This window comes from Ictalurus furcatus, chromosome 10 (assembly GCF_023375685.1).
Source record: "Ictalurus furcatus strain D&B chromosome 10, Billie_1.0, whole genome shotgun sequence".
In the NCBI taxonomy this organism is placed as follows: Eukaryota; Metazoa; Chordata; class Actinopteri; order Siluriformes; family Ictaluridae; genus Ictalurus; species Ictalurus furcatus.
Window position 1 is genome coordinate 6,925,842 of NC_071264.1, and position 20,266 is coordinate 6,946,107.

General features: G+C 41.5%; 1 protein-coding gene across 1 annotated transcript; it reads left to right on the forward strand.

The window, feature by feature from the left end:
* Nucleotides 1-2,502: 2,502 nt before the first annotated feature.
* Nucleotides 2,503-19,509, forward strand: psmd14 (proteasome 26S subunit, non-ATPase 14). Its single transcript, XM_053634949.1, has 11 exons — nucleotides 2,503-2,601; nucleotides 3,209-3,263; nucleotides 9,511-9,582; nucleotides 10,965-11,084; nucleotides 12,400-12,470; nucleotides 12,597-12,747; nucleotides 17,127-17,234; nucleotides 17,915-17,989; nucleotides 18,095-18,220; nucleotides 19,058-19,120; nucleotides 19,336-19,509. The coding sequence occupies exons 2-11, from the start codon at nucleotides 3,216-3,218 to the stop codon at nucleotides 19,432-19,434; spliced, it is 933 nt and encodes a 310-aa protein (XP_053490924.1). The 5' UTR covers nucleotides 2,503-2,601; nucleotides 3,209-3,215; the 3' UTR covers nucleotides 19,435-19,509.
* Nucleotides 19,510-20,266: the final 757 nt, after the last annotated feature.

Below are 20,266 nucleotides of genomic sequence, written 5' to 3' on the forward strand. Positions count from 1 at the left end.
AGGGGGCGCTCGGTCTGTGTGGGGTCTAACGCCACAGTGACGGGAACACTTTAATGTAAAAACAGCACTGTCCTTTGGATGAGACGTTAAACTGAGGTCCAGACTCTCTGTGGTTATTAAAAATCCCAGGACACTTGTCGTAGAAGAGTAGGGTTATAACCCCGCTGTCCTGGTGAAATTCCCCCACTGGCTCTTCTTTATCACGGCCCCCTAATAATCTCCATCTCTGAATTGGCTACATCACTCTCTCCTCTCCACTAATAGCTGGTGTGTGGTGGGCGTTATGCTGCACTATGGCTGCCATTGCAGGTGGATCCTACACACTGGTGGTGGTTGAGGAGATCCAACCCCATACTATGTAAAGAGCTTTGAGTGTCTAGAAAAGCGCTATATAAATGTAACTGTAACTAACTAACTACTGTATGAGATGATAGATCAGAATTTCAGCTTTCATTTCCACATATTTACATCTAGATTAAGCAACTTAAACCCTGGCACCTTTGATAGCAGACCACCCAATTTTTAGGTGAGCAAAAGTATAGGAACAGATAGTCTTAAAGTAAATAGGCTAACTATTAATATTTGGTTAAATGTTATTGTTTGCTTGCAATAACCGCCTCAGGCCGGTGAACCACTGACCTCACCAAACTGTTGTAGTTTTCATTTGTGTTGCTTTTCCAAGCTTGTACCTCAGCCTCGTTCACTTGTTGTTTGTTTCAGGGGGTTTCTCCCTTCAGTCTCCTCTTCAGGAGGTGAAATGCTGCTCAACTGGGTTAAGGTCTCTTGATTGAATTGGCCAGTCTAAAACCTTCCACTTTTCCCACCTAGTTGCTTCTTGGTCATTGTCTTGCTGTATGATGACGTTTCTCCAAATTAGATTGGACGCATTTCTATGTAAATCAGCAGACAGAACGTTCTGTAAACTTCTGAATTCTTTCTGCTGCTACAGTCACACGTTACATCATCAATAAAGATTAGTGAGGCCATTACAGAAGCATCCATGCAAACCCAAGCCATGACACTACCTCCACCATGCTTGATCCTTTCTTTCTCCACACTTTGGCCTCTCCGTCACTTTGGTAGATGTTACTCTTGGATCCAGAACCTTTTGTTGTTCATCTCTGTCTTTCTTTGCGAATTCCAATCTGACCTTATGATTCTTACTGCTTATGAGTGGTTTGCATCTTGTGGTATGGCCTCTAGATTTCTGCACATGAAGTCTTCCTTGAATGGCGGATTCAGTGGTGATACCTTCACCGCTGCCTGTGGAGTTTGTTGGTGATTTCACTAACTGTTGTTTTTGGGGGTTTTCTTCACAGCTCACACAACTGTAATCAACTGCTGTTGTTTTCCTGCTGCTGTTGTTGTTGTTGTTGTTGTTTTTGTCTGCATCTCAAATATAAGCTATATTTGAATGTAATTGTTATTTTTTTATTTGAAACAAAAGTAAATTTTTGTGTATGATTTCATATACATGTAAGTTCTATAGATTACCTCACTAACAGTTTATTTTGTTTGTCTTTGCCTTTATCTGCTATCGTCATGAAGCAATTTTTATGCAGTCAATCCTATGGAGAAAAACTTCATCATAAATTTAATTAGAACTTTTTAAAAATGCTCTAATGATTGGTATTAAAGATACTGTGATACTTTAGTATGTATCCATCCATCCATCTTCTATTCCGCTTATCCTTCCTTCAGGCTCACGGGGAACCTGGAGCCTATCCCAGGGATCATCGGGCACAAGGTGGGGTACACCCTGGACAGGGTGCCAATCCATCGCAGGGCACACAATCACATACACATTCACACACCCATTCATACTCTACGGACACTTTGGACATGCCAATCAGCCTACCATGCATGTCTTAGGACTGGGGGAGGAATCCGGAGTACCCGGAGGAAGCCCCCGCAGCACGGGGAGAACATGCTCTCTCTCTCTCTCTCTCTCTCTCTCTCTCTCTCTCTCCCTCTCTCTCTATATATATATATATATATATATATATATATATATACACCAAAAACAAAATTTATTTGTCACATTCATAATCATTACGACCGCACCGATATGTAAAAGAGAAACTATAATAAAGATAAAAATATAATATAAGAAAAAACATAAGAATATAATGCATAGAGGATAAAACTACATAGAATATATGAATAGAACATTTAAGAAAAAATTTACAATTTAAAATATAATACAAACATTACAATTATATATAGTAAAATAGTAAAAAAAAAAAAAAAAAAGTACAAAAATGAAAAGTAAAAATTTACAATTGTAATTTACAAGTATAACAGGCATACACATTTGACACTTTCTTGTCTTCTCCATGTTTTTTAATGTGCAATTTTTTTTTTTTTTTTTTTACGTTATCATACTTAACAAACTAAAAAAAAAAGACTTGTTTTGACAATATGTAAATTAAAGCCTGTAAAAAAGACTATTATTTTGAAATAAATATATAAATATATATAATTCCCTCCTCAAGGCTTGACAGTGGTGTGGTTGTAAACTTCACTGTGCTAATTCCGGCTGATTCATTGTAGACCTACTGAAGCTTAGCACGGGTTCTGAGAGGATTTTTAATCATACAGGTCATATTTTACACTAAAACTGTGTGGAAGTAGTTTTTATTTTATACTAACATAGAATTTCTGCTTGAACAACAAAAACATTTGAGTTGTTTTAGGGCTTTATATTGTACTCCATTAGCATCACAGCTAGTTACCGGTTAGCTAGGAACCATAGCACTTTGCGTTTTATTTTTAATGTTAATATTATTATTATTTTAGCTTAGCTGAAAGATAAAGCGCAGTTTAACTCTCGTCGAACATTCGCGAATCTAAACCAGTGTTTGTTTGTGTGTGAGATGTAATGTAATGTAAGATAGTTGTGTGAGTTTTATGTGTTAGCTAGTTCAGTGTGTTAGCATCTCATATGCAGTCTCATTGTACATCAAGTCTTCTTTCTAATTAAAGAAAGTTCATTTCTGCCAGTGCTGAGTTTGGTGTTTACTTAAATACTGTTGTTGTTGTTGTTGTTGTTGTTGTTGTATAGACACGAGAACCCCGTCAGCTAGTGATTAGCCTCGGTGTGCATGGCTAGCTAGTGAGCAAGCATGACTAATGTAGGTAGAAAGTAAGACATTTGTTCCATTTGAACAGTTTTTATTCTCACATTTCTTTTGTTTTGTGGTTTTAGATTTAAAATGGACCGGCTACTGAGGCTTGGAGGTGGGATGCCTGGACTGGGACAGGTACAGTACTGAATTAACCCTTCCATTAAATAATAAAGTTACACTCAGGTCCATAGAGGACCAAAAAGGTCCCTGTCCAAAAACTGTCAGTAATATTATATATTAATATTTATTTCCACTTTCACTGACTTTGATTTATGATCAGAACTGATGCTGAGTTACTGAATTTTAACCCTTTAAACGCTGGGTTGTTTACATAATGCTATAGATATTGTTGTTTTTTTAATAAAAAAAATAATAAAAAACTGTAATTATTTTCAATATACTAAATACTAAGCAGATTTGTTTTCTTTGATTATTACAGTCTTTGATATGACAGTGATTAACACTAACATTCGTTTTGATGCATTCATATTTTTTATGCAGTGTCAGATTTAAAAAATAAATAAAAACTACTACTCCGGTCCATGAAGGACAAAAATGTCCATGTTCAAAAAAACTGCCATAGAAATATTATATATATTAATATTTATTTCCACTTTCACCGATGATGATTGTTTTTATTTTTTTTTTAATTGATTTTTTTTAAAACCAGTATTAGCTCTGATCATAATTAATAAACGTTCATTCATTTACTGGATTTTAACCCATTGAACACCGGGTTCTTTACATAATGCGGAAATCTTCAAAGCTCTGTACCCTTCTTTGACTCATATACATGGGGTTAGATTTGTGATTTCCACTACAAGATCTTTTCTTTCTCTCAAACTCGCACACAGTTATAGCTGCGTCATTTATCCAGTTGGTCTGCGGCGCTCTATAATACAGCAGAATCAGAAAAAAAGGAAAAGTGTGGATTTTCCCCACAGGCTAAACCTGAGAAAATAAAACACATTTCAGAAATTCATTTTAAAATATTCAGTGTTTTGAAACCTTGTCAACAAAATAAAAGCCTGTTAGCACAGAATGCATGACTTTATGTTTAAACGTCACCGGGATTAAATATTGCAGTTTGAATGGGTTTCAATGGAGACGTTTTTGTCCTTAAGGTCCTGAGTGTAAATATTTTGTGTAGCTAGTTTAAAACAGATTTATGAAAGCAAATGAGGAGGAAATATTAAAATTCCAATATGAATACACACCTTTTGCAAAATTGATGCTGTTTGCATTACCAAAATTGTCCATAAGGTCGCACAAGTGTTAGTGTTAATGTAATGGCTCAGAGTTTAGTCATTGTGTGTGTGTATGCGTAAATATATATATATATATATATATATATATATATTTTCTATCTTACGGCTATAACTTTTAGCAGTGTATTGTTTATAAATGGTCCCCCCCACTCTTATGTTCATGACTAGGTCAGAAAATCAGGTTAAATTGGTGTTTTGTTTCTTTTTATTACATGCCACTTTTTAAATCTTTTTTTGAATATCTATAGTTTTGAGTCGAATCGTGATACAGTTCAGTTGTCTTCCAGTACTCGTCTCATCCTCGGTTCTTTATGATGCTCTTGAGCCGTTCAGCATTTGATTAAATAACTGAAAGAACTTTCCTAGCGGCTTAAAAACGTCTCGTACGCGAATCTAAGGAGGCTTGTTGATCTTGTTGTTCGTTCTTTCAGTCTTTAATTTAGAAACGTCTAGGCTACGTTCGCACAGCAGGCAAAAGTGGACCAGTGTGTTCGGCTGTTCGCGCTATACTTTCAATCAGTGCGTTTACATGGACAACAATAATCCGATATTAACCCGCTTAAGACGATACTCTGATTAAGAAACTAGCATGTAAACATCCTTAATCCGATTAAAGTCGTACTTGAAGTAAACACAAATCAAATCAAATTAAGACGTGTGGAGTATTCCTGTTTTAGTCGCATTATCGAAGATCGTTACACCGATTTTGCGTCACACCGCATTTTGTGACGGGACACGTTCACACACGGCAGCGCTCAACCGTTTGACGGCAAACAGGAGAGCACGGCTGCATCCGAAACCACGTACTTACCTACTACATAGTAGGTTAAATACATGTATCTCAGCTACTATATAGTAAGTAAGAATGCGGTTTGGGACGCAGCCCACGGCTTCAAGCAGAAATATAAAGAATTCACAACTTTAAAGTCCATAAATAAGGTTGTGTGCAATAAAGTGGAAAGTAAAGGGAAAAAAGTAAAGAATCTGCTGCCATCCACCAGGATGATGAAGATGAGACGTGGGTGGACCTTCTAGCAGGAAGACGATCCAAAGCATACAGCAAAGGAAACTCTCAATTGGTTTCAGAGAAACAAAAATGGTCCAGTCAATCACCTGACTCGATTCCAATTGAACAAGATTTAAAGACAATATGTTTTGAAGAATGGACCAAAATCACACCTGAATACTGCGGCCCATTAATTTCTTCATACAGGAAGTGTGTTGAAGCTGTCATTACAAACAAAGGCTTCTTCACTAAGTATTAAATACATTTCAGTTAGCGTGTTCAATACTTTTTTTCCCGTGTCATTCCTCTTCATTACACAGAGCTTCATTTATGGACTTTAATATTGTGAATTCTTTTATATGTGTGGATTTCTTGAGTTAATACCAAAGTCTGGTGAAAATTTCATGTGAATACCCTCATTGGAAATAATGAAAAACTGGAAAAAAAAATGTTGACGCGTCCAATACTAATTTCCCCGAGTTCAATTATTTTCGATATAGGCGCACGTTGAGGGTCAGTCAGTGAGGTAGAGCACCTGCGATTGCCTGATCAGCAATCAGTGCCAGCATATCATATATCATATGATATGGCAGTTTTAATGATTTGGATGGAGAAAAATGTTTCCCGCACCGATATGTGGAAAAGGCTGACGACACAGAAAACAGACGAAATTGCAGCCGAGAGAGCGTCTGAGATGACACGTTTTCAGTTGTTGCGTGGTTTGAATTATTTTCTCATCATTATGTGCTTACGTGAAGATGAATCGTGTTAATTCATCTTCGACGCATTCAGATTCGACGCAGTAGAAGCTTGGACCCGGAAACGGTATTATCAGAAGCTCGTTATGTCATGACTTAATGAGCAGATTCAGCCACGCCCACTTCTTTGGTTCGCAGCCTTGGTTTCTTGACGTTTTGCTTATAAACTTGTAACTTTCCCTTGCCAATGCAGCCAGGTTCTCCTATGGGTGCGGTCAGGCATTTGTTTGGAGATCTCTTCAAACATGGACCGGTTGCGATATGCGTCGGTTAATTTTGCTTGTACGCCGACGTCACCCCCGAACGTTTACGAGGTCCGTTACCGCGCTATCCCGCCACTTTCCTGCCCGTTAGCGCGGAATTATGCCGAACGTCGAGGTGGGCTGACCTAAAAGTCGCCTGAATTCCTATTTGCCCGTTCAGACAGAGGTCACACAGCCACGTTTTGGATTTCAGTACCACATGTGAAAGTGGCCCACAGCGGTATTGAACATGTCAGCTTCTCAGTGTGTGTTTGGCAGTGTGTGACCTGCAATGCTTTTTCTTCGAAGACAAAGATCGGATTTGCGCCACTTTTATGCAGTGTGAACGTAGCCCTAGAGACTCCAGATGCAAACATCACATCTGTGCTGCGTTCAGGAGCAAGTGGGGAAACGGGAAGTTTCCGAACTCCCGGTAGGAAAGATCCACTTGTACGGCTCTCCAACTCGTGAATCCTCCTCGGAAAGAGTTTGTGGAGAGCACCGACTTTTACGTCTCCGTTTAGATTTGAAATCACTCAACCTAATTATTATTATTATTATTATTATTATTATTATTATTATTATTTGTGTATTTATTTATTTTTAAACGTGCACTTGCTCACGCATTGAAACTCGGCTAACGGTTATCTGTCTCGTATGGCTGTTCGTCACGGTAAACGGATACGGCGAAAGGTTTTGCAAAAGTTTTTATTTATTTATTTAAATCAGACACGTGGCGTGTCATCTTTGAAGTGTCTGATCCATATTAGTCAGTGTGAATTCTGTAATTAAACACCTTATCTGCCACAGTAGCAGTTATGATGCACACAATTCCCATATTTGACTCGATGTAAGATGTGCTATGTATCTAATTGTGCTCAGGACTCAGAAAAGGTGCGTTTTTAGTGTTCTGCAAGTGTTAGATCTATATATAATGTAACACAGAGTTTTTGAAGGCTCGTTAAGAACAAACATTTAACCGCACTTCCGAAAGAAAAGGAAGGAGGTTTTATGTCGGTTATGGATTGCCGCGTGATGTTCTACGTTATTTTTATTTTTTATTTGATTTTTTATCGTCGTTATTCAAGACATAAATATAAGTGAATATATCCTCAGAACAAAAGAGAATATTGAAATTGAAATATTATGGGTGAAAATATCACAATAAACAATGTGTATCGCAATACTTATTTTTGCTAAGAGAACTTCAAAAAAAAAAAAAATTATATATATATAAAAAATGGAAACCAGTATGTTCAGAGATTTCTTTTCAGCCAGCGTTTACAAAATGTTCAAGAACTGAGTGGAAAAACAGCTTTAAACATCTAATCACTTGTTACACTGAGTAACACTCGCCTTATAAACACCTGATTATACACACTATACTCGGAGTAGCGTTATGTCGCAAAGTCCACATCACAGTCGTGTCCCTCTGCCATGTTTTGGTCACTAGGTTGAAAAAAAACGCCGTAATTCCGACGTATAAATTCCTACTTTTTTTTTTCTTTAAGTTGCTTGAGTGCTCTCTCTCTCTCTCTCTCTCTCTCTCTCTCTCTCTCTCTCTCGCTCGCTCGCTCTCTCTCGCGCGGTCTCTCGTTCTCTCTTGTTCTCTTTTTAAGGCCTGTGGTGAGGTTGTGCTCAGTGGGGAGGGAGAAATCTCCAAATTCGCTCCAACTCTGCCAATTAACACCTCCAGTAACAGGCTGCCTCCCTCAGATTCACACCGCTCCCAGCCAGCCAGTCAGGGAGGGAGGGAGGGAGGAAGAGAGGGGGGAAGGAAGGGGGAAGAGGAGGGGAGACTGACAGCTACTTCTTCTTCTTTTTTTTTTCCCCCACCCGAAATCCTGTTCCTACCCCTTTTTCCTCTATGCATTCTGCTTTCTCTGTCAGAGCTTCTCGGAAAAGACACGTTTTTGGTGTTTTATTTATTTATTTATTTATTTATTTATTTATTTATTTTTCTCCATGGGAATCTGTTGGGAATTCAGAAGGGTGAAATTTTGGGTGTTCCTGACACCTCCCCTTTATCCTTAATCCCACTCTCAAACCAAGCCACGATTGGCTGTTTGATTCTTTTTTCAAATTCACACATGTCCATATGGCCTTGTGCGTGTGCATCGTAAGGAGCCAGGCCTTAACGTGCCTCACAGCCCCTGTAATTGTCTCCTAGCGGGTCCATGGTTAATAATATGCGTCCCATAATCTTCGGTCTTGACGAGGCATATGTCTCAAGGTTTCCTCTCTGGGTTTTTTTTTTCTTCTTCGATCTCACTTTCGCTACGTGAGTGCGGATCAGGCTCCTAAAACCCCACCTTTTTGAAAATGAATTTTGATTAGCCCCTGCTGACAGACAACACCTCTCCGGGGTGTGAACGTTCACCGCACCTGCTGTGTTCTCTTTTTAAATCTCCCCGCTATTCCACTGCGGCGCACTAAAAACGCTGCCCCAGGTCCAATCTCTCATCGTCATTTAGAACAAAAAAAAAAGTAGTCTAGCCTGTAGTGCTAAGTAGTGTAAGAAAGTGAACAGCAAGTCGTGGCCCTAAACTTTCAACTCCTGCGAGAGAGGTGAAAGGCCTTCTCCGCAAGAGAAGGATTGTGTAACCGATATGACTGTTCTAGACGTCACGTCTGGATACGCCGGTCACACTCGCGTTCACAAGTCGTTAGCAGGTGTTTTAAGGGGCTTCGTTAATGAAAGGCTAGCGTGCTAATTAATACTGGTTTTTTTGCGGCTTGGGTTGGGGGGGCATGGTTCATTTTTTCAACATGTTTTCTTGGTGGGAACAGCAGAAATTTGCTGGAGTATTTAGTGTTCCCTAACCTGACACACCAAGGCTAAAACCCGCCGATTCAGAGAGTAACAAGGGGACTCATCTTGGCCCTGTTTAGCCACTGTCTTGGCTGGCGAGTGGAGACCATGCAAGGCGTGGCACCGAGGCAGGCGTCCAACTCGTGGTGCTTTTTGAAAGGACTATCGAGGATCAACTATCCATCCTTCCATTTCTCCGCCCGTTCACCCATGCATTGCCCCGGAGATTTGCTGATCGCATTAAGCTCGGTAATCCCCCACATGTGACCTTTGGTGTTGTGTTGTGTTTGATGCAGGGTCCTCCTACAGACGCCCCCGCTGTGGACACAGCCGAACAGGTGTACATCTCCTCTCTAGCCCTGCTTAAGGTAATTATACACACTCAGACACACAATTTATCATCCGTATCTTTTCAGATACGGGAACACACAGTCGGCATATCAGGACACGATGTTTTGCTCTTAGCAACAGTCCCGTAAAGGCCACCCTGAAAAATATGTCCTATAGTGAAATATCCACGGCGGGCTTGGTGGCTCTGGTGCAGAGTTGTCGGTTGGTGCTGTATTTCCATTCTCATTGTTACTGACAAGTTACCGTAGTTACAGTGTCGTTTCATAGGAGAAAATTCCGCCATCTCAGACATGAGGGATAACGATCAGGTTTCACTGTTGGGGAAAAAAAACCAGTAGAAACCCTCATCGAATTTGTAATGGTTTTTAATGGAAACTGTAATGGTCCCTGTGAGTCTCTACTGGTAACTTGTTGCCTTCTATTGGTGGCATGTTCTGTCTTCTGGACCCCATTAAGGACCAGTAATGGTTTAAATGGTTAGCTGATGGTTTGTAATGGTATTTTCGGGGTCACCGAGTCGCCAAAGCTGGAATTAGACGCCACCTCCGTGCCAACAAACTGTTTGGAAGGTGCCAGAAGATCAGTTTTTTCTTTAAGCTAACTACAAATGTATGCGCCTGGAGTTGGCGAGACGCTACAGGGAACTTTCGAGCGGAACCGGGTTTAAATAAATAAATAAACAAACAAATAAATAAATAGAAAATAATGTGTTATCCAGAACCTTCCCAGTCCTAAACGCTGTTGAAAACCCACAGTGTGGGCTACAGAGGAGAGGATCCGGGACATGAGAGGACCTTGTAATGGTATTTGTAGTGGAAACCATCAGAATTTCTATGATGGTTTCAGCAGGGAGGTAAGGGCTTGTTCTGTCATTCACCATTTTCAAGCGATGATTGATTGATCTCTAATGAGAAATACAACACAAGCAGTGGAGACGACAAATTCACAACGAAAAGTGTCGGAACGCAGCTGCGGCAGCAGCACGGCTCAACCGGTTACGAGATCGAGTCTACAAGATGACGAGCACGACAGAGAACGTCGAAGCCTTAGAACCTTACGAGGATCGAGTCGGACAGAGTCCGGATTTCTTCATAGACTGAATCTTGGACGCCGTGGAAGATCAGATGCTAATTATAAAGATTAACATGCACGTCGTTCAGCATGGCTTTTTCCTTTGAAGCGTTTCTGTTCATGTTATTTATTTAAACAGCCAGTTGTTTGGAAATAACGATCTGCTTCCCAACACGTCGACTGTTCACTTGCTGCCTTATGCCCACCCCTTGACAGGTGCCATTGTAACGAGATCATCAATGCTATTCATGTCACCTGTCAGTGGTTCTAACGTGTGTAGTTCCTGTGCTGTAAATAAGATTTCCTGCGCTTTGTTTTTGTGGTGCAGATGCTGAAACACGGCCGCGCGGGCGTACCGATGGAGGTTATGGGGCTGATGCTGGGCGAGTTTGTGGACGACTACACCGTTCGTGTGATCGATGTGTTTGCCATGCCTCAGTCAGGCACGGTGAGTCTCTCTCTCTCTCTCTCTCTCTCTCTCTCTCTCTCTCCCTCCCTCCCTCCAAAAACATTCACACTCACCCACATACTCACACCATGGCACAACTGCTAGCTCCTAGCTCCAAGTGAAGTTTAACGTGTGAAACGTTTTTGTAAATATTGGATATTTGTTGCTGAAGACGGGTTTACCACAATGCAGGGTTCCCCAACGGTTTAAAGATCACCGTTTTAACCAGAAATGCAACGTTTCAGATTCATTTTTATTCATTTACACACCGTGTTCCAAGGGAAATCTACGTATACATCTTTCAGAGAAAGATCCTAAATGGAGTTCCGTATCTGTATCTTTAGTAAAGATTTAAGTATTTGTTTACGCTTGTTCTTGAATGCACACTTTTTTTTTTTTTTTTTTTTTTTTGCCTCTTCCGTAACAGCATGTGTTCTCTTTCACGCGTCTTCGTTTTTTTTTTCCGAGCGTTTTAAACGTAGCCGTTCTGAAGCGTTCTAGCCACAGCACGTTGTGTAAACACCCTGATGCACGGAAAGCCTCTTTGCCAAACAAAGCTTATTGAGCCCATATCCACCGTTAGGGCAATAATCAAGAATTTTCGAAACAACCGGAGCTGTAATGTATTTTTCCGCCACGCACGGCGAGGAAGATGGTTAGACAGGCAACGATTTCTCCAAGGATCACAGTTGGAGATTTGCAGAAGACGGTAGCATTTTCGGGGTCACCGAGTCTCCAAAGCTATAATTGGACGCCACCTCCGTGCCAACAAACTGTTTGGAAGGTGCCAGAAGATAAGTCTTTTCTTTAATCTAGCCACAAATGTATGCGCCTGGAGTTGGCGAGACGCTACAGGGAACTTTCGAGCAGAACCGGATTCAAATAAATAAATAAATAAATAAATAGAATATAATATGTTATCCAGAACCTTCCCAGTCCTAAACGCCATTGAAAACCTGCAGTGTGGGCTACAGAGGAGAGGATCCGGGACATGAGAGGACCTGGGGCCCTGGTGGATATGGAGAAATCCCGGATTGAGAAATCCCGGATTTGTATTCTGCAAACTCTGCAAGCTTTACAGGCGAAGACTCTGTGCTGTTATGTGGGCACAGGGAGGTTACGATAGTATTAAAGGCAGGGGTGCCAATAATTTGTAATACATGTGGTATTGTTACAGATGCAGGGTAGATTTATGTCCTATTTTTCGACAATGTTGAGACATTTTTCGTATACATATATAATATTACACATCACGCACACACCAAGGGTGTCAATAATTCTGGAGCTGACTGTATCGTGTTGATTATGTTGACAGGGTGTGAGTGTGGAAGCTGTGGATCCTGTTTTTCAAGCGAAGATGTTGGACATGTTGAAGCAGACCGGAAGGTAAGACTCAACAAATCAATAGTCAGAATGTTTTATTTTAAAGAACTAATACAGATTTCTTGCTTGTAGTTTGTAGCGTGTTAGTGCTGTAATATTTGTGTATGTGTGTGTGTGTGTGTGTTACAGGCCAGAGATGGTGGTAGGCTGGTACCACAGTCACCCCGGTTTTGGCTGCTGGCTGTCTGGTGTAGACATTAACACACAGCAGAGCTTTGAGGCACTGTCTGAAAGGGCCGTGGCGGTGGTGGTGGACCCCATTCAGAGCGTCAAGGGAAAGGTACCTGTTAACACTGGCTGGACGTTTATTACCGTACCCTAATGTGTAGCTTAACATGCAGTGTCGCTTCTCACACATCCATTCAGACACCGATTTAGCCACGGTCACTGTAAATAAGATTTATTTTTTAATAGATAGAGTAATTGATTTTATAATACCGTCCTCTCATGATCTCAATCGTTCTTTTCTCCTGACATGCATCTTTGATTTCGTCTGTTCAAACACCCCCCCGCCCCATTCTCGGTTGCTCTAACATGTACTAGTACATTCTGACTCGCTCGTCGGTCATGTGTGTGAGTGTGTGAGAGAGAGAGAGAGGGAGCGAGAGAGATTTCCTGGCTGCAGGATGCAGTTCTATTAGCACCTTCTTTGAACTGTATGAGGAAGTGTGAAGCAAATCTCTTCTTCTATTCGGTGCATGTAGGGGGTCGTCGGGATAAAAAAATGGGAGAATGGTAAGATTGGATTGGGACGAGAAGAAAAGAGATGCCCACTGCACCGTCTCTGCAAAATCTGTGTTATTTCTTTGGGAGATTAAATATATACTTGACGCAGCAGGCTAGACTACTGAAGTTTTATTTATTCAGATTTATCTAATCGTAAATAGGACAGGGTTTGAAATCTAGTCATCTATCAAGTGTTTAGGACCAGCGCTTTCGTTTTCCTTCGTTTTATGTTCCTATACGTTCGCTAAACAAATTCGAAACGCGGATTAGTTTGTTAATCTGACGTGTGCGCGCTCTCGCGTTGGCAAGGCGGCCATGCCCTTGTTTGTCACACTGTAAACTCTTCAAATACATATGCCTTCACACCACCTGCGATCGGCCGTGGAGGAGAACGGTAGCGGTGCTGTGGGAACGAGGTGTGCTAATGGCGTCGTGGTAGAACAATACCCGCATTCGGTCTTCCAGCTGGAGGGCTCGCTGTATACACCACAGAGAATTTAGCCTCTCGTGCAGTTCGCTCGAACAGGAGGCTCAACACAACACAACAGCGCAGCGACAGCATGGCAGCCATGGCAGGCCAACATGCTGGATCCTCCCGCTCTATTTAAAACGATCAGGCTCTCTCACGACGAGAGCACAACTCTGCTGGTTTTCGCAGAACTTCGCTAACGAGTCTCTTGGGCGAGGAGGTGCGGCTTTGTGCTCGCGTATCCAGTAACAGATTCGAAGCCCTTTTTTTTTTCTATTTAGTTTTCTGTGTGTCATCTGCTGTATTCCGGCTGGCTGTGAGCGCTTGTGAACTTGAATTACCTCTTCTTTCAAAGGCGACCTTTTCTGCTTACTAGTTAAAGTCCCAGGCAGGAATTACTGAAACTATGCCAGCCGTGTGTTCACTCACATACAGCAGTAAACACATGTGGGTGTGGTCGGGGAGGGTGTGGCGTGGGAGGGGGTCTGCAGTTCTTAAAGGACATGTGTTTTTGTTCTATTTCAATTTTGAGTTGGGTGGATGCCACTTCACTAAAATATTTTTACCATTTGTGTAACGGTGTAGTGAAGCCACTAAAGCACTAACTATAGGAGCTAGATTTGTGAGATGATGGCAGATTATATCGAGTGATCATAGACTGACGTTCTTCGAGGCCTTGTTTACACTAGTGCGTTTTCATTTTAAAGTGAAAACGATCCTCGTCCACACTGGTGTTTCCGCTGTGTTTCAGAAACGATCTCCGGCCACACTACACGACCGAATACGCATGTCACATGACCATTCATGCACACTGGGCATGCGCATACAAGTGTAAACAGGAGTCACCGGGAGGCACAACAAACCGGCGTTCCACGTAGGGCTTACACGGCTTGAAATGAGATTTGTTTGCGATTTCTCTGATCATAACTCGCCTCTGGCACATGTCAGCTGCTGCAGTATTATAAAATACAGAATTTAACAGCACAGTGGCTGCTAAGAATGATAACAAAGCCAGCAAAGCTTGCGGTTCAGTTCCTGTGTTGTTGTGTATAAGATCAAGGTAGCGTAACGGTCATATGGTAAGGGTTTGACGAAATCAGGGAAGGATACGCAGTGATCCAGAAGACCAGGGGGCGAATGTGGGCGAAGCCATGCCTCCCTTTTCAAAAGTCCTCCTTTTGGTCTGTTTACACTGAAACGCAGGCCCGGAGTTTTCAAACTAAAACAGGGTCTTCGGTGTTTCCAAAAGTCTTCGAAAGGGTCGAAGACGCCGGAGTAGTGTAGACGACAGGCGTAACCGTAGCAAAAGTTATGCGTTTTAAAACGAAAACGCACTCATGTAAACAGGGCCTAAGATGCTGGGTTTGCAAAAATGCCATTTATGGGCTTCAAAGGAAACAGGGGAAGTATTTCCTCACACCTCCGGCGTTGAGGGTTCGATTCCTGCCACCGCCCTGTACGTGAGGAGTTCGCATGTCCTCCCCGTGCTTCTAGGGTTTCTTCCAGGCACTCTGGTTTCCTCCCACAGTCCAAAGACGTGTTGTAGGTTGACTGGCGTTTCCAGATTGTTCAGAGTGTGCGATTGTGCCCTGCGATGGTTTAGCACCCCGTCCAGGGTGTCCCCTGCCTTGTGCCCCGAGTTCATTGGGGTAGACTCCAGGCTCCCCTGCAACCCTGTGCTGGATAAGCAGTATGGAAAATGGATGGATGGATAGATAGCTTCATGGATGGACTATACCAAATATGACCACTTTTCCCGGTAATAATTTGTTGGAACATGAAGGTTACAGCACAAACACCTGCGTGCAAAGCTTCAAATAGGCAGGAAAGAAAGAAATGAGCTATGAATGCGGTAATTCCTCAGTGTTCGTAGGTTTGATATGTGTCTCAGAGAGTCTGAAGTTAGCCGACATGGCCAGTGCACCTATGTTGGAGAGATTAAATACTGCATGAACGTTGGCTAAGAAACACCTGAGCCACCAGTTCAAAGTGACTTATTGTTCTCTGAAATGGAGGGACTGTCGGGGGGGGGGGCGGGGAGGTGTGAGTTTGTTCACACGACATGGATTTAAAGACAGGTGACGAATGAAAGGAAAATGAATAACCTGGCTCTGTTATGCTGTGGAAGGACTTTTGGTGGCATGGATTTGCAGTGAACCTTCCTCGATTCTTTTGACTGATCACCTTCATCCTAGGATGAAACCTTTCTTTGCCGATGGGCGTGGTCTCTTCCAGGATGACCCCACCCCCATCCACAGTGCACGAGGACACGGAGAATGGTTCGATGAGTATGAAAATGACAAACCTTGGCTTTCACAGTCACCAGATCTCAACTCAGTTGTACACCCAAAGGGGGTTGGATTTTGGTCCAACAGTGCTCTTCACCACCATCATGAACATGCCAGTTGATGCAACGGTGTTCCAGAGATTTTTAGAGTTTGTGACAAGGTGCATTAACGCTGTGCTCAGCTTGTGCTAGCGTAACACCTTACTACGACTTGTTGTTGTTGTTGTTGTTTTTGTTTGTTTCTCTGTACTTTGTCACTTTTCCTTTGGAAACGCGGATTAAAGCTAACATTCTGTACTTTCAGATTGTTTTATTTCAAGTCCAGTGTGCTTAGACCAACAAAAAAAAAGTGTTACTAACCAAATACTTGGTAATAGATAACGGTGTGCTCATTTTGTTGCTAGCTAAGACACCATTCGTGTAAGCAAGATGCCTTGCAGAAATTGCACATCTATATTTCTCCACCGTCTATATTTATGTGGCGGTTTAAATGAATTGGCCTGTTTTATTTCTAGCAGCACCCTTTCATTGTAGAGATTTTTGCGTTTATTTATGAGCAAACATATTTAAAAAAATGTCTTTATCATGCTTCTTTAATGGGAGCCTTTTCCTGTTCAGTTCTGTTCATTAGCGCGCTCACTACCTCGCACTCGAGTCCTTCTCCTCGCTCCGAACACACGTGTTCAGTGTGTGTGTGTGTGTGTGTGTGTGTGTGTGTGTGTGTGTGTGTGTGTGTGTTCAGCTGGCACGGTTACAGTTTTCTGTCTCTCCAGCTAAACAGTGTCAGCATGTGACCGGATAACCGTGTAACTGTATTCCACGTCCCAGTAGGCAAGCTTAACCTGAGCAATTGCACCTGTGGGAGAAGAGAGCGTGCGTGTGTGCACACCGGTGCAGAGCTGAGGAGATGGAGAGAATCCTGTCGTGCTTTTTTTTTTCTTTCTTTCTTTCTTTCCCCTTTTTCTTTTTGAGATTGTGAATTAGATCAGACTACATTTTAAGTCTTCTACTAAACCTGGTGTTTGTCATGTTCTAGATTTAGTAGATAAATAATGACCTGAGAGCACACACTAATAATGGTTCTGTCTCTGTACATGCATCGTATAGTAAATAATGTTATGCAAACTGAGTTTTTTTTTTTTGTTTGTTTGTTTGTTTTGTTTTTTTTCCCCTGCAGGTGGTGATCGATGCCTTCCGATTGATCAATGCCAACATGATGGTCTTGGGACATGAACCACGGCAGACGACCTCTAACCTGGGACACCTCAACAAGCCCTCGATTCAGGCATGTAACACCTGTACCATGCACTACGTCTGTTTTCAATTCGCTATCCAACAATCTGATCAAAGCCTGGTTTTCACTTCGCTAGCAAGATTTTAACCCCCTTTAGACAGACGGACCGATGTTACCGGCATGTTTGTTAAACTGGCTCCTTATGCAGCATGATCTTTGGAAAGATCATGCCTAAGTGAAAAAATAAATGTATGATTTCTTAAAATTCAAGTGTATGTTCTAAGCAGAAAAGCATTTTTTTTTTTTGCCCCTGATTGATTACTGTTTTTCAGTCTATACAGGATGTCATAGAGGTTTTGGCCATAAATGCTTGATTTTTGCTGTGTTGTGTGTTTTTCTGGAAATCTACCTGAATTGGCGAAATTGCAATTGCACTAAAATATCGTTTTACTTAATTAATTAATTAATTTGTTAGTGATGGATGTTGTCATGAATCGAAGAGCGCTTTGGCTGAATGTACGTTGTGACAGCGTCACATGAGGCGTCTTGGCCCAAATCTGCGGTAATTTTGAAAAATTGCAAGAGTTTCCTTGATTTGGCTGTTTGCCAGAATCTTGGCCACGGTGACATCTGATGGGTCTTCCTAGCCCGCCACACCACGATGCTTTTATACTGTGCTAGTATTCCATTTTGCGCCCCAGACGTTTTATTTACCTTTCGTGTTTTCTCAGGCGTTAATTCATGGACTGAACAGACATTACTACTCCATTACCATCAACTACAGAAAGAATGAGCTCGAACAGAAGGTTTGTTAACGCTGTTGACCCACAGTGACACGTTTGCTGGAAATGGAAAATATCATGCGACTGGACTGGTACGATCTTATCTCACACTCGCGTGTAATCCTCCAGATGCTGCTGAACCTACATAAGAAGAGCTGGATGGAGGGTCTGACACTGCAGGACTACAGCGAACACTGCAAACTGAACGAGACCATCGTAAAAGAGATGCTTGAGCTGGCTAAGAATTACAACAAGGTACACAGTTTACTTCATAACGTATAAGAGCTAAATGTGTTACGGTGTACAGGTACGCAGGCCGGATTCCACGTCTTACGTTCATAGAATCTGGATTTCTTGAGCATATGATAATACGAATTTATTTATTCTATGCTCTATTCATTATTTATTTTTTTTAATTAGTCACTTAGGTGAATTTGATGGTGAATTCTTGATCAGAATCGCTATTTGTAAGGAAAGTGAGCATGAATGATTTACTAACCAAAAGTACAACCAAACCAAAGGTGAATTCTATATATAGCAACTAAAGAGTCATACTGAGATTCATATATAAGCAGAACTATGTTCCTGAGAAGTAGGTTCAGTGATTATTTGATTATACAGGTTTGTTTTATTTGCCACATGCCACTTAATAAAAAAAAATTAAAAAAAAGACATCATCAGGTTTGCCTCATGGCGTGATTAAAACTTGTACTTGAGCAATATCGCACGAGTTGATATTCGCAGTTGTGATGATATTCAGTATAACGGCACGATCGAGAGATATATTCGTGAAAAGTAGCATTTTCCATGTCTGCTGACGATGTTGCTGTGGTAACCGTTTCGAACTAGGAAGACTGATTTTACACGGTGTGAAGAAACGAGTGGAGTGATACACGCAGTGAGACGTCCCGGTGCGGTTATAGGAAACGTAGACCCTCTTGGAACACCGCTCGACCAATCCAATTAGTGCACCAGAACTAAGTGTTGTATGAAATCAATGACCCCCCCCCTCCCTCCCGCCCCCATTTCAGGCAAGGTTATCTTCTATACAGTTCTTCATCACATTTAACGTTGCTGTTTATCGTCCTTTAGGCTGTCGAAGAGGAAGACAAAATGACTCCTGAGCAGCTGGCCATCAAGAATGTTGGCAAACAGGTTAGAAACACTTTTCAAGTTGGTCTTTTTTTCAGTCTCTCTTCGAGTTCGCTGTATATCACTGTAATTTCACATGTCCTAGCACTGATAACAGTTTTGGGCTACTTCCAAGACAAAGAGATTCTCGATCAGTTAAACCGTGCTCCTAAACGAACGTCGTCTCGGAATGTAAAAAGGTCTGATATCCCTCGCTTTCCCGGTTTCTTTTCCCATAGGATCCCAAACGGCATTTGGAAGAACACGTGGATGTACTGATGACGTCCAATATCGTGCAGTGCCTCGCCGCCATGCTGGATACCGTCGTGTTCCAGTAAACTTTCATCGTGCATAATCATTAATATTCTTTGTCTGTTGTGTCTTTTTAAGAAAATAAACCTATACAAAATCCAGTGTTTCGATTTTGAGTTTGTGTTTACAGGGTTGGCAAATCAATCGCTTTATTTATTTATTTATTTATTTCCCCCCAGAGCACAACAAATCACACTCAGAAACTCTCCGTGCTGCATGACCTGCCTTTTGAACTTATGAAACATGCTGTAACTTGCTGTAGGATCTACAGCGCCGTCGTCTATACGAGACAAAGTCAAGCCAGAATCTGTTCTACCTGAATGAACCACGTTTTAGAGTTCAATGCAATACAGAGACGCCTGCCTTGACCTAAGTGAAGTTAAACATCACGTATTAATTCATGTGAACAATAGGCATGATTTCTTTCTGTGATAGGCTATTTATTTATAGGGGGCTTGGGTTCAATTTGTGTGTGTGTGTGTGTGTGTGTGTGTGTGTGTGTGGGTTTTTTTTTTTCTTTCTTTCCTTCTTCTTTTGGTCGATTCCTGTGCTAACATTTCCAAAAGCAGGAATACATTCCCTACTTTAACGTTTAATGATATTGATATGCTGTGTATATATATTCACACACGTGCAGTAAATATTCTTACTTAAAAATAACAAAACAAACATTACATTCAGTGCAAATGGGGTTTTCCATATGATCCTCAAGTAACAGAATGGTCAAAATGTGTATGTTAAGAATATCAAACTGATCTGTGTGATATAAACTTCCCACTAGGATGTTTTCAGGTTTGCTGCTGTTTGTTTTCATCTTTGAGTTTTTCTTCCACTCTTTGGAACCTGTAAAACTTTTGC